This window comes from Myodes glareolus, chromosome 15 (assembly GCF_982192425.1).
Source record: "Myodes glareolus chromosome 15, mMyoGla1.1, whole genome shotgun sequence".
In the NCBI taxonomy this organism is placed as follows: Eukaryota; Metazoa; Chordata; class Mammalia; order Rodentia; family Cricetidae; genus Myodes; species Myodes glareolus.
Genome location: NC_142040.1, coordinates 19,619,020 through 19,642,488, shown reverse-complemented (window position 1 = coordinate 19,642,488; position 23,469 = coordinate 19,619,020). Strand labels below are relative to the sequence as shown.

The 23,469-nt window shown below is 43.3% G+C and overlaps 2 protein-coding genes across 3 annotated transcripts in view; one reads left to right on the top strand and one right to left on the bottom strand.

The window, feature by feature from the left end:
• Nucleotides 1–22,567, bottom strand: Dhfr (dihydrofolate reductase). Its single transcript, XM_048455905.3, has 6 exons — nt 22,351–22,567; nt 21,994–22,043; nt 19,511–19,616; nt 12,384–12,510; nt 9,441–9,556; nt 1–372 (listed from the first exon to the last, which is right to left on the bottom strand). Exons 1-6 carry the CDS (start codon nt 22,434–22,436, stop codon nt 294–296), a joined length of 564 nt encoding a protein of 187 aa, XP_048311862.3. The 5' UTR covers nt 22,437–22,567; the 3' UTR covers nt 1–293.
• A 42-nt stretch (nt 22,568–22,609) lies between these two features.
• Nucleotides 22,610–23,469, top strand: part of Msh3 (mutS homolog 3) — a 156,162-nt gene continuing 155,302 nt past the window's right edge. For both annotated transcript variants that reach the window (XM_087896786.1, XM_087896785.1), the window contains exon 1: nt 22,610–22,845. In XM_087896786.1, coding sequence (XP_087752912.1) covers nt 22,717–22,845 — 129 coding nt within the window. In that variant the 5' untranslated portion in view covers nt 22,610–22,716. The remainder of the gene's footprint in view (nt 22,846–23,469) is intronic.

Below are 23,469 nucleotides of genomic sequence, written 5' to 3'. Positions count from 1 at the left end.
TGTTTCTTAAAATATATTTAATATAACCTGGTTAGATGAATGGAAATGAAAACATTGTTTAGAATTATACAAGGGCTAGGGCATGGCTTAGCAGGGCAGCATGTGTCCAGCATGCAGGGCCCCAGGTTCCATCTCCAGCCTCGCAAAACAAACACTTCCTCCCAATTACCCCCCCCCCCAAAGAAAGAATTACTCATAGATCTGAAGCCAACACAAGTCCCACGGTCTCGTAAAAATGCTAATTTTAGGAAGAAAGCAGTAGAACTTGAAGTCAACCAGCAAGCATCTTTCTGTTAGCCTTTCTTTTCATAGACTTCAAACTTATACTTGATGCCTTTTTCCTCCTGGACTTCAGAAAGGACCCCTGGGTATCTGGAAAAGAAGAAGATTCACGACTTAATTCTACACCCACTGAAGACACAGCATGGCTTCCCTGACTTCTCACCCAAGGGCACAAACATTGTGTGAAGTGAGAGAGGCTTTTTTTTTTTTTTTAAACTTCAAAGTGGCGGCCACTCCTAAGGTGAGTGAGTATCTGCAGCCACACAACACACGGCGGCAGAAGAGAAGCAGCCAACCATGGGAAGCTGGAAAATGTGAGTCCCATAGCTTCTCCTTTATCTCTGATTCATATTTTTTTCCTCAAAAATGAACCCCAGTTTCTGTTTCTTTTATCTTTCTACTCTACCAATGAGCTACTAGGCAATTTCTTAGGAACTTTTGCAAATTATAGCTAAAATCACATCTCTAAGAAAAGAAAAGAAAAGAAAATTTTCTGTAGCTTCTTAAAAGTGAAGATGACGGGCAGTGGTGGTATGCAAGCCTTTAGTCCTAGCACTGGGGAGGAAGAGGCAGGCAGAGCTCTAAGATCGGGGCCAGCCTGGTCTACAGCGTGACTTCCAGAACAGGCAGGGATACAGACAGGAACACTGTCACAACCCCACCTCCCAAACAAAACAAAACAAAATAAAACAAAACAACAAATAAAAATTCCAAAAAGTCAAAACCTGAAGTTGTATGCCCAGCACCTGAGAGGTTCTTGTTCTCTGCTGACTGGGACACTAGCTGGTTCGACTAACCTCACAACATGAGGCAAATTGACCACTTAATAGAGCCATGGTGCACTTGATTTCTGCATCATCTGACTCTCACTTAGGTCTCTACTCAGGACCCTCTGGACTCAGTCTCCCAGTGAGCAACCCCACACCCCTCCAATTGCCCCTCACTATTGTGCAGGCTGCATCCCGGTCTACAGCAGAGGGGGCCAAGAGCCGCTGTTTTCATCTTCGGTTCTCCTGTGCACACATAGCTCTGCTTGGCTGGCAGTCAAGACTTCTTCATGGAGTAGCGTGATGTCCGACACAGTAAGTGTCAGATGCTCCCTTTTAGCCTTAGGTATTACTCCAAACTGCTGGCAAACATGCTACAGAAAACTTTAAAATGTCTGTGATACATCACCCACTGATGAGGAACAACAGACATCAGTTATAATATGGAAAACTTCAGGTCAACAGAAGAAGCTCCCCTAGTCACCAACCATTTTCTAGCCCATTGCTGTTCACTGTTTGTAGTACTCCTGCCTTTTAAAACTGATTTTACTAGGCCAATTTTCAATTATGGTTTCAGTTTCTTTGGAAAGAATTCAGAAAAAGTCACATTTGTGTGTGTGTGTGTGTGTGTGTGTGTGTGTGTGTGTGTGTGTGTAAAATTCAGCGCTGCCAAAACTGTCAGTTACGAAGAAAAAAGCAGAGCAATAAGGGGTACTTTCTAAAGCCAAGAATAATAAAATCTTATAAGCGGCCTGCCAAATATACTTAGTATATTTAGTAATTTTGCTGCGAAACTAAAACTGAACTCTCCTTAAGTTTAGTTTCTTTTCTTCTAATATCTTTTTATCCTTTTAATAATGGTTATAATTACAATTCTAAACTTTTTGTTTTGAGATAGTATCTTACTCTGCATTTCAGGTTGGCTTTGAACTTGCCAGCTCCTGAATGCTGAGATTATAGTTGTGAACCACTGTCCCAGCTTAATGTCAAACAAACTCTTCCTGGGAACTATACTTGGGTGGCTTGTGTGTGCGCGCACATGGGTGAGTGTGGTCTATGCACACGTTCCTGTGGGCACACATGAGCATACACATATGCCTGTGTGGGCCAGAGATGTTTTCCCAACTCCTTATTTGCCAACCATTCGCCCCGCAGGTTCTTTTTAACAGCTGAGCTGTCTTCCCAGCCCAGGACTTGGCCTCTGGAGTTGAAGGCTCACAGGAATTGGTGGACTACTTATTGTTAGGTCCCACCCACACGTGCTCCTATTTAGAATTTTCAAGCATTAGAGTCAATAAACAGCAGCTCTGAAATAATAAAGGATTGCAGCAATGGAGGGATTTGGTAGATGCTCTTGGAGGCCAGCAGAATTTCTGAAACAGTTCTTAAGCAAACAAACTCGAACGCTAATAAAATGGGTATTACAGCAGCAGCACAGGCTCCAGTGGAGATTTTGGGTAAGTACGCCAGCATCCCAGAAAGTCAAGAGATAGAGGGACTAGAAGAGAAGACATCAGTGAACCTAACATCTACTCCATGGTGTTCACTGATGAGGGGTACGGGTCCCAGCTCTGGAGCCAACTACCCACTCTGCTGTGGTATTGAAGGAGTTTGTATTCCAAAGCATCATGACTTAAGAGACCAAATGATGTGGGAGGTGGTGGTGGTGGGTCTCTATGTGGGACCTCGGTTAATGGGCAGTGCGCCTTCAGAAGGGAATAGGAGACCCCAGTCTCCCTCTGGCATCCTGATTCCAAGTACGATTGCCCCCTCCAGCAGTGCTGTCACTGTGGGACATCTGCTATGGGGTCTCCACCAGCAGCAATGCTAAAGCTTGTAGCCTTTGAGGCTTCATGACTCCGAGCTAAATACATCTCTCTTTTCTAAACTTGGCTTGCCCCAGGCATTCAATGTTTTTCAGTGATGAAAAACATGGACGAGCATAGTTTCTAAAGGCCCCTCTTTTGTCTTGTTTGTTTATTTTGCAACTCATTAAACAGAATACTGCTGATATAAAACTTTTGGGCCTGCTGGTTTGGTTGATGCCTCATGAAATTTGAGGCAGAAAAATTTCTTCCAAGCAAGATCAATGAGAACAGGCCTGCATGGGATGGGCTGGCATTGTGTTGCTGAAAGACCAACTGCATAGGCAAAGACCCCAGGAAAAGAAGGCGTGGTAACGCCACCGTTGTGTTCATGTGAACTTCTGCTCTCAGGTCTCTGACCATTTGCTGCTTCATCCACTTTCTAATTCATTCTCCACTCACAGTTCTTGCTTTTATCTTTATTTCATTATAGAAGAGGTAAAAAGCAAGCAAACAAACAAACAAAAACACTAAAAAAAAATCAAACCGAAAACTAGTAGTATGGTGTTAATGAAAAATACTGTGTTTGAATGGAAACCTATTTAAACACAGGAGTAATATACTCAGGTAATGGAGACAATGGGGATCAAAATGAGTGGTAAAGAGCTTGTCATTCAAGTAGGAAGGCCTGAGACCCTACATAAAAATATCAGATGCGGTGGCAAAGGTATATTTCCAATGCTGTGAAGGCAGAGACAGGAGAGGCTCGGGGTTTGCTGGTCAGCCAGCAACTGAATAAATTCCAGGCAAGGAGAAAGCAGTCTCAAAGAGGATGTGCTGCTGAGGGCGGCACCTGGGGATGTCCTCTGGCCTCTGTGTATATCACATACATGAATACACAGGCACACACAACCTCCCCTACACAGGCACACACATGCACAAACACATACACAAATACACACCCTCCACACACATGTGTAAACACAAGGCCCAGGGATGATTGTGGAAGAGGGGTTGGAAAGAATGTCAGAGACAGTGGAGAGCTGCACAGCGGCTGCGCGTATGGACACAACAGGGCTGTTGCGCACATGGGCGCACGACAGTTTGACCACATGCATCTCTACAAGATCAAGCCAGACAAAGTCTAAGCATGGGTGAGAGAGGAAGTCAAGGCGCCCCATCCCTAGCTTAGGAGACTTATTGACAACTAATGGCTGCTTAGGAAGGAAGAGTCATTTTCTCAATGGATGTGGCCTCTGGTGAGAGGCGGCCCATGCTCCAGTAGTGACTCCACAGTCATGTACATAAAGGCATACTGGCTGCATTATATGGACTCGGTGTGTTAAAAAAAAAAAGACAAAACAAAAAAACAAAACAAAACATGAAATTGTGAGGGAATAGTGGTTGGGGGGGGATAGGAGAGGAATTAGAAGGGATGAAATGGTGTGTGGATTTGATCATTTACATTTTAAAAACATAAATAAAAATTTAGATACACACATGTAAACTTAAGATGGGAGAACAAAGGGGAGTGGAGAAAGATTAAAGCTTATTTTTGGGCATTAAAGAGAAATGAGAAGTTCCCCAGAGTACAGAGGCTCAGAAACAAAGGCCCAGAACTGAGCAATGCTCCTACCTTACAGACAGAGTGTCCTCACTAGGCTGGCTAGTTTGGGAGGGAGGAATCTTAATTGAGAAAATGTCCCCATCAGATTGGCCTGTAGACAAGCCTGTGTGACATCTGATGGGGTGGACCCAGTTATTGTGGGAGGTAAGACTTATGGGCAGGAGGCCCCAGGCATTACAAGAAAGCAGGCAGATAAGTCACAAGGATCAAGCCAGTAGGTAACATCAGTTCCTGCCTCCAGGTCCTTCCCTGACTTCTTTCCATAATGGACTGTTACCTAGAAGTATAAAATGAAGCCCTTTCTTCCCCAGGTTGCTTTTGGCCATTATGTTTACCGCAGGAGTAGAAACCCTAACTAAGACACTTACTGTCCAGAGATTTCCTTTTCTTGCGTCTTAAAGGGAGACAGTTAAGGTTTCCCATCAGGGCAGCGGGTCTCAACCTGTGTATCACAGCCCTTTTGGTGGTAGAACAACCCTTTCACAGGGGTTGCCTAAAACCATCTGCATATCAGATATTTACATTACATCTTATAACAGTAGCAGAATTACAGTTGTAAAGTAGCACTGAAAATAATTTTATGGTTGGGGGTCACCACAGCATGAGGACCGGAATGTAGGGTCGCAACATCAGGAAGGGAGGACCACTTCCTTCGGGAATCCCCTCTCCTCCATGTAAGGAGGCTGTTGTGACGTTAACACAGGTCAGCTGCTGTGACAGAACAAACATTTTGTTCCTGTGAGTGTCACTTAGAACATCCATGTCACAGCAATGGCCTTGTCCTGTCTCAGGCCACTCACCACCAACTCCTGTGATGGCAATACAGCACACGCTCTCCAGTGCCAGCACAAGAGACGGCACTTGCTAACTCACTCAGCAAGTCAACACATCTGATTCCAAGACCAGCTGAGCAAATGCTAAAGAAAAGCAGGCACCAAATGTCTCTTAGATACAAATGCAAAAACCTATAAGGAAAAGAATTCACCTCAGAAACACAAAATTCGCTTACTACAAAAACCACTCATGCAATCACTGTATTAATAGCGTCAAATCCAACTGTCCTTCAACACCAAATCACTGAATGAACTAGAGATCGAAGGGACACTTTCCCACTAGGATCACGAACAAGACACGTAAGATGTTTGCTCGGATTTCCTCTTCACTCTGCTGGAGGGTCTGGACCAGATACTCAGGCAAGAGAAAGAAGTAATGGACACTGACTAAATAGTGGAAGTAAAACTGCAGACGACAGTAAACACAGGTCAGCTCTTACCTTCATCTTTATTTCATGGTACTAGGGCTAAGAATGTACGAACAAATATAGCTGCTGCAGTTTTAAAGCTTCGGGTACCAGACGAACGTTACACAACTATCCACAAATATATACAACTGTTAAGCTCTGTGAAGTTGAAGGACATGGATCAATAAATGGTGACTTGTAGTTTTAGACCCTAGCAGTAAACAGTCTAAAAACAAAACAACAGCAACAGATGGAATAACATACTCGAAGCGGTGCAAGGCACTGGACGCAGTAAAGCATACTGGGAGAGAGTAAAGATCCTACCTAAGTGAAAAGCTCCAACACGCTCAAGGTTTAGGACGCCATGTTGTTCAGAGCGTCCAGTTCTCTTCAGAGTGCTCTATGGATACAATACCTATGAAACCCCAGTTTGCTTTCTATCAGAAACTGGCATTCTGATCATAAAGTTCCTATGGAAACCCAAGGGTCCCAGAACGGCAAGAAGCAATCTTGAAACAGAACGAAGCTGAAAGGTCTATGTTTCCTGATTACAAGTTAAAATTAATGACAATTCCATGTAAATAAGCCAAGTCAGGTAGGCATAATTCTTACTCCTGAGAAATAGAAGCAGGTGGTCATCCTGGGCTAGTTAGTATGTTCCAGGCCAGCCTGGGCTACATGAAACCCAGTCAAACCAAAATAAGACAATGTAATAGCAGCATAATGGTACACACTGACCAAAGGGACAGATGGGAGTCCAGACAAACACCTTCCCACTTGTAGTCAGCTGAGACTGTGATGACATGCACGAATAAACGTGAGCAGAGTCACTCAGTCTCAACAGGTGAACGTCATGATGCGTGCCTTTGTCAGCAAAGGTCTTCTTTTGATTTTTTTTAAAAGTCAGAGAGTCCACAGCAACATTTATTTTAAATTGTCAAGGTTCCTAAAGGGTCAGCGCCATGGAAAAATTCTGATTAAAAACAGTAAGCATTAAAATGATATTTGGATGAGGCTGATCATACAGCAGTCTGTTATCGCTAGCAGCAAAAAAGAAAAGAAAAGGAATAAGAAGAGACAGCTGAGACCTATACTCACATAACATAGACCTACATTCACATAACCTGGGAATTCACAATTTAAGTAGAAAATAAATGGTGTGATTTTCACATAAGCATTTATAAAATGACCAGCCATGGCTTTCTTTTAAAATTTAGGAACCTATGCAAAGTCTGGACTTAAGCAGCTGATGGTTTGCGATTTTCTGTTTACTTTAGAATTAAGAGCCAAAGAAAATCACTAAATTTAGAATTTATGAGATCCAAGACTGTCATTCTACAGACTATCAAGACTATTATTCTAAAGTGTGGCCATCCATTTATCTAGACTAAGTTGTTAATGTTTCTTTAGGGGACGTGTAAAAAACAAATTCACACTCAGGATAATTACTAGACACAATTGAGACTATCTAGAAAAATGTGTTAAGAACTGGTCTAAAAGTGGTAATATAATTAATAATTAATTTTTTCTTTTACTTTCTATAGCTAATAGTTTAAAGTGCTTTTAAATGAAATCAAAATGTTCCCAGGTTTCCTGCTGGAACCACAAGATAGCTTTTTTGTTGCATCTTCACAACTGTGGCCACCTTAACCTATGATCTCTCATCTTTCACCCACACCTAGGCTCTTTCGTGTTCCTCTCCAGGGCATTGGCCGTAGAGCTGGGACAATGTCCCTGGCCACCTCCTGCATCACAGAACAGGCCAGCTTCCTCCTGGGCTCAGGCTCTGTACTCTCAGGCTCCTGGACCACTCTTCCTGCTGCTGTGTGGCTGTTTTTAGATCTCGATCTCACAGTAGAGGCCTCTCTTCAGAGTGGACCCCACACACTGCAGTATCCACCAGACCCCACTGTTTCACGCTTGTCCTAAGACAGGCCTCCCTCCCCTAGAATGACCTAGTGCCAACTGTGCTGGATGCCACTAGAATCATCAAAGCCTGCACATTTCCAAGTCTATTAAAGTCTATTTCTAAAAGCTCCTATAACATATCTTCCTAGGGATACAAACAAACTTCTCTTCCAGATAGGGCACTGGCAACACACCAAAGAAACGACTGTAAGTCTAGCTCTGTGGCTTACAGGAGTATGGGTGACCAACTAACAGGCAGCTATGAGAAGCCCACACTAGTAGGTGACAGCACACAAAGGCTGCACCCCTGCAGGTGGCTCAGCTGATCACTCTCCTCTCCCCACAAACTGTCATCACCCAGGTAACCTTGTGGGAGGGCCTTGTCACTCCTAAGCTTGAGAAGCTTCCTGTGCCTTGTGAACTGAATTTACTTCTGGGTCTAAAATCCTTTCTCCTTCCTCCAGGAGGGTGTGCTTCAGTTCAAAAGAAGCAGTTATATAACTCCAGCTGAAGAAAGCTTTCTTAAAGACAAGAAAATTGGCAAGCATTGTAGCTCATCTGCGTAGTTTATGTTAAACCCGAGTATAAAACTAAACAAACATACATCATGTGAAGAGAGGCACTACATTCTTACGCCACAGAGCATGGAGAAATGCAGCTGGCACTCAACTAGACGTTGCTTTCCTATTGGCCAGCATTCAGTGCTGGAAGGTGATACACATGTTGCCTGAAAGGAACTCTGAGCTACAGTAGTGACCTGCCTGCAAGATATGCCCACTGGTTCACTATCAATAGTGGCGTGATATCATGGGAGTAATCACGCTTTCTTTCCTTCTCTTTCTGGATTTAAGACTGACTCCATGAGATGGAACCCATACCTGACACTGCCAACAAGGCCAAGAACCTACGGGGAAAACCTACAACGATTATTCTGCTAAGTCAACATAGCAATAAAATTACTCTGAACATATTGACTATACCCATTAGATTATACTCATAGATGCTCAACTCTCAACAGGGAGGTTTCTTCTTGCAGTAGACACCCACCACTGGTCAACATGTAGAGACAAGCGACTTTGGAATACTGATCCCTAAATGCGATGTCTTCTATGTCGCATACAGTCCTTCCCTCAAAGCTCAGTGATCTACATAGGACAAGAGCAGAAAGGCTGTGGGAGTCAGAGGTGGTGGTGACTTCAGGAAATTAGGGCAGACGCACACATGGGCTCACAGTGGCTGTGGCAGCATGCACAGACCCGTACAAGCTCAAGCCTGGCAGATCCCAGCATGAGGGGCAGGGAGTGGGTGCACAGCACACCCTTAACCAAGGAGCTATTAGAACGGACACCCACTGGAGAGGGAAAGTTACTTTCTACAATACAGTGGCAGTGTTTATCAGCTATACTCCAGCACAGGCCCCATGTTCAGGAGTAGTCAGCCAGCCAGACTGAACTCCATGATCTTTTTGTTCTTAAAGAGAGAGGGAACATGACCTGGAAGAAGGTGAGCAAGGGTAATGAATACAATCCAAACACAGTGTTAAGAATCTTCAAAGAATAAATAAAAATATTATTTAAAAAAGTATCTTTCTATATAGCACACTGCTACTTCAAATCAAATATGAAAAAAGTTACTCTTCTCTGTAATCCTTTTTCCTTCTTTGATTAGTCTTCATTTAATAGTCATGGGTTCTGCTGTGACGTGTTAATTTTAATCCACGTATGTCATTGTATTTTTCCCTTACTTGCTTCCCCTTTTTCTGTAACTAGTCCCTAAAGTGTTTCTGACTAATTAATAATTTTAGTACTTACTCTGGGAGAAGCTTATATTTCCCCAAATCGATTTCTGGGAAGAACGTGTCACTTTCAAATTCTTGCATGATCCTTGTTATGAAGAGTCTGAGATGGCCTGGCTGATCCATGGCTTCCTTTGAAACAAAACAGAAGGTATCGCTCTCCTTAACCGCTGTTGACAGACAAAGAAACTAGAAGATTCTTATTTGGATTAAGTTTGTACTAGGCATTAAATCCATGCTTACAGTTTCTCAGCAATATACATAAACTATTTTGAAGAAAGATTTGTTCATATATGTTATACCTCTTTGCGTGGGTTTGTGTGGGAACAGGTACCCATGGGAGCCAGCTGAACTAGAGTCACAGGTGGGTGTGAGCCACCTGCTGTGGCTGCTGCAAACTGATCTCCAGTCCCACTGAGTCATTCTCCAGCTTCCTCAGACATACTATATACCACACACACACACACACACACACACACACACACACACACACACACGTATATATCCTCTATTCTAAAGCTTCTGTTACCTTGAGAATGGCAACTAGTTATATTATCACATATTACATTCTGGTCTTCATTTCTTCATTTAAATTTTTTTTTTTTTTTTTAAATTTAAGCATTCAGTTAGGCTGTTTTCCTTCGGTTGCTCTTTTAAGGGTTCACCCCTTAATACCTAGTTGCTTTTCCCAAGAGAAGTCTGCTTCTGTATCCTTGAATAAGAAAGCACTTTTGTGAAGTCTTCACTGTTAAAAACACCATAGGAACTCTCAGGACACCATTTCTTTAAAAGTATTCATTTGCTCATTTACTTGTGTGTCTGTGTGGATAAATGTGCCTGTGTGTGCATCGGTCAGAAGAGGGTATCGAATCAGTCAAAGCTGGAACTGAGGAGAGTTACAGGATTCCCTGCTTGTTATGTGGGTGCTGGAATCTGAATTCTGGTCCTTACGATTGTGTAGCAAGAGCTTTTAACTGCTGAGCTATGGCTCCCATCCATCAGCACACCCTATTACTCTGGCATTACCTGAAAAGGCCCCCTTTCTCTGTAAGTAGTGTTTCTTCTTGTCTCTTGTTGCTAATAATGGCACTCAGTCTGTTTTGGTTAATGACTTGCCAACCAATGTCTATAATGTTATTATTAATGTTTTTTTTACTATAATTAATGTTAATTTTATAATTAACATTAGTTATATAATTTATAATTAGCAAAGTATAATGACACTGTGTATATCAACCATACTCCAGGGCAGGCCCCATGTTCACGAGTTGCGTTGAAAGAAAGAGCTTATATTTTTAATGGAAAGGATGATGCAGACGTGCAGATCCAAGAAAGCATTATTAACTACTGATCTTCAAACACATAGAGGAAGAAAAAGAATACTCACGTATATAAGATTTCAAGTTGTTATTCTTAACTTCTAATGCTGTACTATACTATCGTGCTGTACTAGCATAGAACACTTTTTCCTTTCCGTATTTCAGCTTATGTGACATCATTTATTATTGCTGCTGCAACCAAAGACATCTCTGCTGGTTCCCACTGTGCCCAAACCAGAAAAGCCAGTGCAGACTAACCACAGCTGCATCTAAAGGTCTTCCTCGAAGCAGGGTGAGCTTTCAGGAAGGAGCCATCTGGTGAATAGCTCAGGCTTGGAAGGGCACAGGCTCCTGACTCTGACAGCAAAAGCAGCCACGGACAGTGCAGAAATGAGCACAGTTCTGCTCCACTTCGCCAGCCGGCACGGGAGGACAGGCCAAAGGCACAGCATGTGAGATGGTTACCTGCAGCCCTCTACTCCCTTAATGTAGACCTAATGAGATAAGTGCTTTTAGCACTTAGTGCTCACAGAACATATTTTAATCGGAGACAACATTACAGAAACAGTGAGACAAGGAGTAGTCATAATCAGCTTAGGAATCTGCAATCCTCCTTCCTTCTCAAATCATCTCTCTCTCCCTATCCTCCTCTGTGAGTGCGTATTAACACATGTCCCAGAGAGGATTGATTTTTCTCCCATATAAATGGTAATCTTTCCAAAGAATATCCAAACAAACAAACAAACAAGCCGGAAGTCATTTGGTACCAAATGACACCAGGAAAAGAACATTTTCTGCTTTGTACACTATTTTCCACTGTGATACGAAACATGCCGTCCTCCCCTGCCCTCACACTGCAGGGAGGTGGCTGAGGAAAAGCTTTCCGTCTGATTTGCCTGTGCTGACCGAGAGCCCATGCTCTTCTCAGTACAATATTTATCTCGGAATCAAAGGCACAGCAGCCCACCCAGGGCACATCTGGGGAGCAGAGTATAAGAAAGATGCTCAACAAAGCAGACTGGTCTGTAAACTGGAAACAACCAGTATTTTGAATGGAAACTGACTAGCATGTGGGAAGACTTTGCCAAAGAACACAGTAAGAATACGATCTAGGGATCTGCTGAGCTGCACGGTGACTAACTGTGCTCTTAAAATTGCTGGCTAACTGTGCTCTTAAAATTGCTGGGAGTTGATTTTAAGTGTTCTCATCACTGAGAATAAGCAAGGTGATGTACCTCAATGTATCCGCTCTGTGAATGCTTGTTTCAGATCATAGGATTATTGGCCAATATAAAAACAGATTTAAAAATAAGGCACTGAAGTTGATGGGAGGTGGTGAGTTGGGGTAGGGGTGTTTGGTAAGAGGAAGAGGAAGTGGGGGGTAAACAGGACGAAAGCACATGAAATATGTCACAACTTCATAATGAAATACATGATTTTATATATAAGACATACAAATAAAAAGAGACTAGACTGGTATGAGATATACATTCTACACTTAGATTTGTATTTATCGCCATGTCAAATAGTTGACTTTGACAATTTGTCTAGCTTAGAGCTGGGATAGTGTGCTGCTTCCTACGGTCATGGCTAGAAGCAGGGAAGGACATTTCTTTCTACTTAGAAATAACTCTACTTACCTTGTAAACGGAACTGCCTCCAACTATCCAAACCATGTCTACTTTATTTGCTAACTCTGGTTGTTCAATAAGTTTTAGGGCATCATCCAGACTTTTGGCAAGAAAATGAGCTCCTTGTGGCGGTTCCCTGAGATTAAAAAAAAAAAAATTATGATTACTGTAAAATCCTGTCTACACTAGTCAAATAATTTGACTTGGAAGCAGCCAGTACAAAACAAATTATGAAACCAGTTGTTTTAACATAAAGTATTTAGAATGCATGGCCATGTGCAGCATCCACTCTATTTTTCTACCCAAACGGTACACAAAGCCATATGTGACATCTCGTTGTGGAAAACAACCTTTCTGGAGGCTTAATAGGGTTGAGTTATGTAGGTTAAGTCTTTGTCAACACTAAGCTAATGTGCACTCAAGACTTGTGCATCTCATTGTATTAATGTTTACCATAGCAACAAGCTAGAGCAACAAGGAATTCTAGCCAATGATACATGGGAAGCATTTTGAGAAATAGACTCATTCTGCCCTTTAGTCTGAAATGTGGAAGCAGCACTGACTGGATGGATGATGACGGTGACAAAACCAACATAGTAAAGATTTAGTGGCAGGATCCAGGGTGGGTGAATCCGGGGGTGGGTGAACCCGGGGGTGGGTGAACCCAGGGGGTGGGTATGCAGTTTTTATGCACAGTTTGCTTTTTCTTTCTTTCTTTTTTTTTTTGTTCAGGACAGGGTCTCTCTGTGTAACAGCCCTGGCTGTCCTGGAACTAGCTCCTGTAGACCAGGCTGGCCTTGAACTCATGGAGATCTGTCTGCCTCTGCTGGGATTAAACGCATGCACCACCACTGCCCGGCTTAATGTACAGTTCTTTCTGTCAGTCTGAAAACTGTCGTGATTAAATATTAGACAGAGACTATTCAAATGATAGAAGAATTTGAAGGAGAGTTCAGATTGTTAATGTATATGGGGAAACAACTTGCATATTATGAACAATACAGAAAGGACAGAAAGCGTTTGAGGATGAGCTTGCGACTAGTTACAGAATTAATACTCAGAAAGAAAAGTTAGATAAATTCACTACTTATGCTGATTAGCTAAAATTTTGGGATTCTATTATTTTGATGGTGAGAGGAGTTGCAATTCCCTTTATAAATGAGAAAATTTATACATAGTGATTAGAAACAGAACAAAAATTATTAATTCAATGTCAAGTTCTTAGCTGGTGCTTTAAAAGAACTACTTACATAATTGTCTTTGAACTTGTAGTTGTAACAATGATTAATCAAGAACTAATCGGGACTATTCATCTTCCTAGTAGCGTTTTCCTTCTCTTCCTCTCTTATTCTTTTCACTCTTTGTCACAGGTAAGGGGATTAGGATAGAGCAAAGAATACATTTGGACTTAAGCTGGGAGAAAAAACCCAACCAACCAACCAAAAAAATGGAGGCCAAGGTGAGTTAAATGAGCTGAGTTACCACCAAAGATCTGAGGGTAATTTCAGGAACAAGGCAGGATACGACAGTGTTGAAGGACAGAATAACAACTAGAAGAATTATAGATTCAGTCATGGAAGAAGATGATCCAGGTAGTAAATGGTCTGTGACTGAACTAACAGCCCAGTGACCTGACAGAATGCTGAAGCTGGGAAGGTTATAGAGAGGAAATAGAACTGGAGACAGCGATGAAGGGGCTGATGTGCACAGTCTGAGAGCAGGGACTCAAAAGCTGAGAGCCATATGGTTTCCAGGGTTACAGGAATGCTTGGTGTACTTGGCATGCCTAAGGCCCCGGGTCCCCAGTACACACAAGAGACCAATAAGAAATCCCTAGCAAAGCCCTGAACTCAAGAGTAAAGGGGCCACTGCTTCAGAGGAACTTCTTTCTCTATTGCTTTTCCCTGAACCTTCTCTAGGGTCCAGAGTGTAAGTTACAGTCACTCACTGCTGAACAGTTTTTATCCTCCCAATAAATTAGAAAAGGGGTCCATGTAGAAAGAAATGGAATGCCTTCTAGTAACCTCTGCATACTCGATTAGCTAATTTATCCTGTCTCAAGACTGAACTAACTCAGATCCTCTACTTTCAAAACAACCCCTCCACGACTGCTCCAAAGCAGAGTAGCTCTGATGTCTTCCTCATTCCTTGTGTTTCTCCAGCAGCTTTCAAGTAACCGTCCATGGACACTCTTATACACAGGGAGGTAGGTGACCCATCCGCGTTATCACAGTCCATTCTTCATTTAGAAAGGGCTCCTTTCTTCCTTTGGGTCACTCCAGCTCTTTATTTCAGGACAATTTCTTGGTTATCACATGGACTGAGAAACTCTCAAGGCAAGTTTTCAGATAAAATGAACCTCGATTAATTGTAATTAAATGATAATCGTGTCATAGATTGGAAGACACCAAAGAGAAACAATACATGTGTGATACTGAATTAGATCCTAGAAGAATAAAAAAACCAGCAATGGAAGAACTGGTGAAATTTGAATACACTCTCTAGTTTACTTAAAAACAAAAACAAACAAAAGCCTCAAAAACGGAACAAAACAAAAACCCCAAATAAATGATTGGTGTGGACTTCAAAGAAAAGGGGCAATAATATGAATTCTGTCAAGAACTGTGTGGACATGGCTGGTATTGTTTCTAGTTGGAAGAGTCTTAAATTACCTCAGAGAATTCAGAGGATTAAGAGAAACAATGTGTAAACAGATGCTCCATTTAGAAACAACATTTAAGTACATACTCCATTAAGAGACAATGTAGTCCATTTAGCCACCCATGTAGCTACTGGACAGCAACTTAGTTTCTAATACACAAAGCCGGGTAAATAGACAGTAATTTTACATTTCTAAAATACAAAGTAGAATCAGTAGGGTGACCCTGTGTTCAGGCCCTACAGACCACTAATTCTCTGAAGATTTCTCAACGTCTAGGCTGTCAGCAGAGATTTACTTCTACCCAAAGGGGTGAGAAGGTAACCAGATACACGTCTCAGCAGTGGTCAAAAAGAATGGCAGCAGAATACCAGGACTTGCAGGATCTGCAAGGATCTGCGACCAGGCATGCTCCATAATTTCTGGTGGGGCAATGATGGTGCTGGGCTCCTTAGCTGGGTGTCAGCAGAGGTAAAAACATGCCCAAGCCCTGGAAATTATATACTTTATTAAAAATTGTTGTAGGCTACAGTGAAGTTATTCAACACATGAAAACTCAGAGAAAGTTGAGGGTAGGAAAACAGTAACTTGAGGTGAGGTTCAAAATGAGGACAATAAGGTAGTCTCTGATCACCTGGAGTAAAGGAGAGGGTACAAGTCGATTTAGGTAGGAGAGATTTATTTATGTGTTAGGATAAAAATAAGGTGATTTGCTAAGGTAAAAAAAAAAATAAGACTATGAGTTTATTCACTGTGATCCCAATAATAATAAAAAGTAAGCAATTTATGTACTATAAAGAGAAATCAAATACTATTCATGTTCATTTTGAGGGTGGTAGGTCTCAAACTCAAGGCCTTACACTGTGCTCCTCCCCCGGCTCCTAATATCAACATTTTCTATAAGTTACAAGGTTCGGGGACAAGGTGGGAGCTGGTATCTGCCGAGTCCTGTGTTGAGTCATTTGTTCTATGACAAAAAACTTGACCAAATCAACTTAAGGCTGGAGCCATTTAGATTTGATGCACTGCCCTGACCACTAGCTCCTGCTGCTTTGGGCCTGAAGGAAGAGCAACCCTGTCAGGAAACATGGCAGGGCCACGAGACTCATTTCATAGAAGACAGGCAACAGATTTCTTTCCAATGCTATGCTCTAAAAGGACTCATTTCCTCTAAAAAGACACCATCTCCTAAAATACTTTCAGCTGTGAACTTATCTATCAATCACTGATGAAGTTAGTTTGAGACCTCTTATCCAATCACCCCCAAAAGCCCATGCGCTGGCGGCTAAGTTCTTTATGCAGGATGTTTCTGGGGAACTTAAACTGCAAGCTATGCACAACAGGTACCTTTTGTGAGTCAGGAAATTAACATACATAACTCAACAAATCCTGAAAAACCATCCTAAGAGCTAGGGTTACCTCATCTAGCAGGTAATACATCTCAGGTTCAGCAAGCTTTACTCAAGACCTGCATAAACCCCAAGCCAGAGCAGGGAGGGGATGCCCAGTAAGTCAGTGCTTAATGGGCTGCATGTGTGGGCCAGAGGGAAAGGCCGTAAGCGGAAAATGCCATCACTAGAAAGAATATGTAGAGGAATCATAAGATGTTATTACACCATGAAATTTAGAATAGCTCTTAAGGAGAAAATTTGCAGTGTGTTATATCATGGAAGCAATTGGGATCTCCCATCGATAACCTCAAGGATATAGCATTGATGTGAAATTTTATTTAATTTTTGGCTACCAAAGGCATTCACTTATTCATATATACATCTTTCTGTTGTTATTTTTTGAGATACAGTCTCACCCTAGAGCCCAGCATGATCTTAATCTCAAGAGCTTCAGGACAAAGCCTGACAAGTGATAGGATTACACGTGTGTGCCACTATGTCCCACCCTCCCCCAATAAATTAATGCATTCTCCTATGGCGTACAAACCAGTGGCTTCCGATGTGCTTAGTGTCATGCAGCCACTACTACTGACTCACACTTGTCATTTGGTTCTATTAAAGTTACAACTTCCTGCCCAGAAAGCGTTATGAAAAGTATGCCCTCTCCAGACCTTAGTGACTTTTGGGGTTACCTTGATGATTCCCATATGGGGTTAGTGGCTAAGATCCCAAGTACCAGTGAAAGCCTGCATAAGCCATGTGCAGTGCCTGTCTTGCGATACAGGACCCATTGTGTTCTGAGTATGCATAAAGTGACAATCAAGAGAAGCCAGAGACTGAAGAAAAAAATGGACCCTAATAAAATCTTTCACTGACTGATATTCCAACTTCTCTAGCCTGCTTAATAATAAAGACTTTGAATTTTTTCAGTCTTCAAAAAAGGCAAATTAAAAAAAAACACTAAATGTTATATATAAATACACAAAAAGCAACACAATCCAATTACATACGCCATAGGGGGGTCATAAAGAAGAAATTGGACCCATCATTTGAGAAGAAATGCTAGCTCAACTGAACATGTCCCCCACTGAGAGTTCTTTATGTTTATTTTAGCTCAAGCTGGCCATAAATAAACTTGAGTAGTATTCAAGAATATGTTATTAAAAAGTCTCTGGGAATGGCAATATAGCCTGTGAATGTGTAATTTTTCAAGGAGAGTGATCATCAGAATATCCTAGCAACCAGGACAAGGAGCAGCATAAAGATGGAGGAAGATGGCAAGAGGCACATCGCATATTCCCCATCACTAGAGGCAACCGATGCAAATGTTTGTGTATTTTCTTCTAGTTTTTAACCTATGTCATTATAAGAGGGGTGTGGGAGAAACCCTACATAAAAGTCTCTTAGCACACAGCTATGGAGAGCATTTTCCCTCCCAGGGCTGCGCTAACTCCCCTTCACTCAGATACTCGTGTTTTGTAGATGGGATGACATCTATGAGCTGACTTTGATTCAAAGCAGTAAGAAACCTTAATAGTGGAACTGAGAAGTTGGGTGGTGCACGCTTTAATCCCTGCACTCGGGAGGCAGAGGCAGGCAGATCTCTGAGTTTGAGGCCAGCCTGGTCTATGGAGTGAGCTCCAGGGTGGCCAGGGCTACACAGAGAAATCTTGTCCCAAAATACCCAATAGTAGAGCTGAGACTTCTCAGAAGCAACTGGAGCACCTCCTGGGAAGTCTTGGCTTGCTCTTCTGACAGTCTGCTCTTTGATGTTTTGTATTCATGTAACTCCGCCCCATAACCATGAAAGCCAATTCCCCACAACTACAGCTTCTATTGCATCTGTTTATCTAGCTGGATCCTGAGTCAAACACACGGGAGTGACATTCTTGATGACTGTTCGAGCAAACAATGCCCCGTGCTCTAAGACGCTGTGTTGTTTTTGGTGACTACTTATTAATGTAAGGAAGAATGGTCAACATCTTGAATCCTAATGTTCCCTTAAATTTTAGTCAACTGCTGACCAAAACAATCTAAACTAAAACAATGCCCTATTAGACTCAGGAAGTTATTTTAGTAAGTTAAGACTAGTAACAACAATAGCAAAGTCATTATCAAGGTCAAACTCCCGGATTTGACTTCATAGTCAATCTTCTCTATCATCTCCAGTCCTTCCTTAATTTAACCGTTTGCCTACATGTCTGTGCACCATGTGCAAGCTTAGTACCCCTGGAGGCCAGAAGGCTTCAGATCACCTCGGATTGGAGTTATAGCCAGTTGTGAACCGCTATGTGGGTGCTAGGAATTGAACACAGGTCCTCTAAAAGAGCAGCCAGTGTTAACCCCTGAGCCATTTCTCCAGTCCCCAACTACCTTAAGTCATGATGAACGAATTATCTATTCAAACATTTGGAGGATAAGAAAATTCTTAACAGAAGTCAACTACAGACATTTTCTTCTCCTGAAGATTTCTAGACCACTTTAATCACTTGAACAGAATTAAGTTGCCACATGGCATAACTGCTCACTCGGTTGAGATATTAAGATATTCAGTTAGGTCTAAGGTGGTAGATTAAGGGTCTAGTCACCTCAGGGTGTTGGGGTAAATACTGATGGCGTCAACTTGTTTGGATAGTGAGTCATTTATTAGGGGTTAGAGTGATAACATGGTAAAGTTTCTGCTGTCCAAGTATGAGGACTGAGTTTGACCCCCAGCACCTGGTAAAAAGAAGCTGTACTTGTAATCCTATCAGTGGATCAGCAGAGACAGAGGGACTCTTGGATCTCGCTGGCCAGTTAGCCTAGCTTACTATGTGAGCCCCAGATCACAGTGAGAGACCCTGTCTCAAGAAAACGAGGTGGAAAGACTCTTAGGAAGGACATGGAAAGACAATGTTCAGCTCTGTATGCATGGCTGCACACATGTGCCCCTGCTCACATGGTTGTGCATGTACAGATGTGTATGTGCATGCATGCACACACAGATGTTCATCAACTTATTTCTATACTACTTCATTCTATTATGTACTGACTTGTGCCCTGGGACATAGATCACAGTTTTCTTGTGGTGACTTCATGTCACTTACTTGAGCTCTCTGCTGAGAACTATATTGATTCTGTCTTTTAAAGGTCGATTCTTCTCAGGAATGGAGAACCAGGTTTTCCGGCCCATAATCACCAGGTTCTGTTTACCTACAAAAACCAAGCAGACAGAATACCTTTGAAAATACACATCTATTTTCAGTGTCATACACAGGCAAGATACGATTGTCATAGTGACATCTAGTGGATATCCTTTAGAAACATGAAAACAAACAGCTTCACCCCAGATTCAGATTTAGTACTCATTAACTAAATACAGGATGACTTTCCTTTTGGTCCACCCAATGTCTATCTTTTACTTAGGTTTCAGTCAACTGCAACCTTGCATCATTCTGATTCCAAGTGCTCAGGCTGACGGGATTTTGTCATCCACTAGATAACCCCATATGCTTTACTTAGTTCAAAAATGGAGACAGGAACAGTTTCTACTCCTGGAAACCTTGAGAAGATTAAAGACTCAGAACTGTGCTCACCATCTAGAAGCAGTGTTCTCTGGCTCATCTGTACCAGATCCCACTACTCAAAGGTCAAAGGTCAGGGACCACTGAGGAAGAGGGGGCAGAAAGAACGGAAGGGCTGGTGGGAGAGGGAGAAAGATGGGGAAGGCTGACTTCTGGATGTGACCCGGCAGATGTCTGCAGGCAGCAACTCACAGCAGCTTTGGTCACCTGTACAAAATTAGGCCAGTCAGAATTCCAGCAAGGTGGAGGGGCTCCTGAGGCCCTGCCCCTATTAGATAGCTATTGGTAGTTGGGGGCTGCTGAGAGAGGAAGACTCAGTCTTAGGTTTATGTCCCAGTCAATGGCCACACACAGGGTTATTAATAACAACTAGAACGTGAACTGGGGAGGGAGAAGGGGGCACAAGGAAGAATGAGAAGGTAAATGAATACGATCGATATACACTGTATCAATGTATGAAACTTTCAAAGAATAAAAACACATTTAAAAAGTCCTGCTAAGAAAACTATACATACAGCTTCCATCTTTTATTTAACTACTTGGAAAAAACCTTGAGTGTCAGACAGCTGGATCAAAGGCACAGGAACAATTAGGATTCTTTTGAGAAAAATGATTTGGGGGCTAGAGAGACAGTTTAGCTGTTAAAAGCACAGTAGAGGACCTGGGTTTGGTTCTCAGCACCCACATCTAGGGGCTTTCAACTGCTTTTAACTCCAGTTTCAGGGAACTCACACCTTCTTCTGGCCGCTGTGGGGACCAGGCACACATATTTTGTACATACACGTATACAGACACTCTCAAAACACACACTAGAAAGAAAAACAAATAAGTCTTGAAAACCTTAGTCTTTATTTTGTGTGTATTGTACACCTGTATGCACAGGCCAGGCAGGGAAGCTGGGTGTTTTCACTTTATTTTCTTGAGACGAGATTTCTTACTGAACTCGGAGCCCACAAAGTTAGCTAGAGAGCAAGCCCCAGGGATCTTTCTGTCTGTCTCACCAGTGCTGGTATTACAAACAGGAGCTGCCATGCCCAGTTTTTTTTTTTTTTTGAATGCTGGGATTTGAATCCAGATCCTCAGAACTTTACTGGCTGAGTCATTTCCCTAATCCTGATGTCTAGATTCCTGGGCATACACTGTGCTAATGGCACCTGCCCACCTGTCTGCCAGTGACTTCTATGCTACCTGTCCTATGAATATTGTTCAACACCTGCTCTGCTGACTTGCTTCCCCATTCTCTATGCCAGCGCTTCCCAACTTTCCCAATGCTGTGACCCTTTAATACAGTTCCTCATGCTGTGGTGATCCCAAGCCTAAGATTACCTTCATTGTTACTTCACAAATGTAATTTTGTTACTGTCAGGAGTCATGATGTACATATTTGTGCTTTCCAATGGTCTTAGGCCACCCTTGTGAAAGGGTCATTCAACCCTAAAGGGGTTGAAACCCACAGGTTGAGAGCCAGTGTTCTATTCCTCTCCTACTATGATAAACAAACATGTTAGGGAGAAATCACACTGAATGACCTACAAGCAACTGGACACTGCCTTATAATTACACACCACTCCCCTTCTTTTCTTTCAAGTCAGTCCCCCAGACTGTCCCACTGAAGACCACAGCCGCCATCCCACCGTGTCTTCCTGCCTTCAGAAATCCAAAAGAGTATCACACAAATGTTTAATCGTTCTTTAACCTCTTCTCCCGTGCATTCTTCTCCATTTATTCAAGTTTTATGTCTTCCGGCAACAATTCTAAATAACGGCTCTGATCTCTATATTAAACGGCTAAATTTTGCTAATTATTCTGTCCAATTAAATGCTCTTGCTAACAAAATTTCAAATATATGTAAAGAGGATGCTTATTAAACTTTGGGAACAGCACAAAAATTTCTGCCAAGAAACAAAGATGCCATATTCCCACGGGAGACTTCCCGCTTACACGTCTGCAATGGAAATCCTGCTTCAAGCAGGCCCTAAGATCCTCATGACTTAACCCCAAATTACCTTCCACTGAGGAGGTTGTGGTCATTCTTTGGAAGTACTTGAATTCGTTCCTGAAAGTTAGAGAAACACTGCGTTAACCGGAACATTGTCACGTGTGTTCAGACTCCAGCTCAGCAGCGATCCGTGCAAGCCCGGAGGATAGTGCTGCCCAGTGACCGGACTTTGCTCAGGGCCAGAGCGCCTCTGGGCAAAAGTTGCCACAGCAGGGGATCATCGCGGGCACCGGCAGGAGCTGTAGCCGGTGGGCCTACCCGCTCACGACTGTGCCTAAGCAGATCTTCCCGCGCGTCTCCGCCAAGTGCTCGACCCGACTCAGCGAACCGCTACGGCTTTCCGAACCCAGTCCGGCCACAGTACCTGAGCAGAGGCCATGGCAGGTCTCCGTTCTTGCCGATGCCCATATTCTGGGACACGGCGACGATGCAGTTCAGCGTTCGAACCATGACAAGCGGCGATCAGCTCCTAAACAGCCTGCACGCTAGGGTTTCCCTCAAGTTTGGCGCGAAAATAGCGTCCGCTGGGTGCCGCTTTCGACTAGTGCAGCGAAGGCTCCGCCCCCACCAGGTCCCGCCCCGCAGCCTATTTGCGCATCAGAGGTCCCGCCCCCATCAGGCCCCGCCTCCACCAGGCCGGCTCCCCCGCAGGTCGCGGCGTGCACGCGCGCGCAGGCGCGGGGTAGTGGGGTCGCGCGCTCCCGAAGGGCTGGCTCTTCTGCATCCTGGGATGCCCCGCACGAAGTCCGCGTCGGGCAGCGTTTCTGCTGCCCCGGGAAGGCAAGCGGTTCTGAGCCGGTTCTTCCAATCTGCCGGAAGCCTGCGATCCACCGCGTCCTCCACGGAGCCGGCGGAGAAGGTAGACGACGACTCCTCAGCGCCCCCAGCGGAGGCCGCCGGGGCTGGGTTCTGTCCTCAACGGGGCGGGGCCACGTGGTGGGCGGGGTCAGACGGTCAGGGGCGGTGCGGGCGCGTAGGTGTCGCGGCCGGAAGTGGAGGCAGTGTGGAGCCCCTAAAGGTGGGGAGATCTGGGAAGGGGCGGAGCCGGGAAGGAGAGGGTGGTGACGTCTACGGGTCCATGTTTTAGTTGAAAGGCTTTTATTACCCGATTAGTAGTAATCGATTTGAGATCTTGTTGCCTCCTGTCGTTAACCGGAACCTGAGGCGAAAACTTTGGTGGATGCCAAGTCTGGCAGGACCAGGGTACATCTTTTAACCCCCGTCGTCCCTTCTTTCTTTTACGTTTTCCCTATAGTATTGATGATTGAAGAACTTACATATTTTTTCTTGACTGACGAGAACAAAGCTGTCTTTAAGGCTCGTGTTTCAGAATTCAAAAGCATTGCTCTGTATTTCAGATCTCACTCTGCTAGCGTGCAGCTTCCCAGTGTAAAGTGTGATATAAGCATTAGAGTGGATAAAATTCCTGTTCATGACTTATTCTTGGCTACTTCCTGTTGCTTGCAACCATTCAAATAGTTAA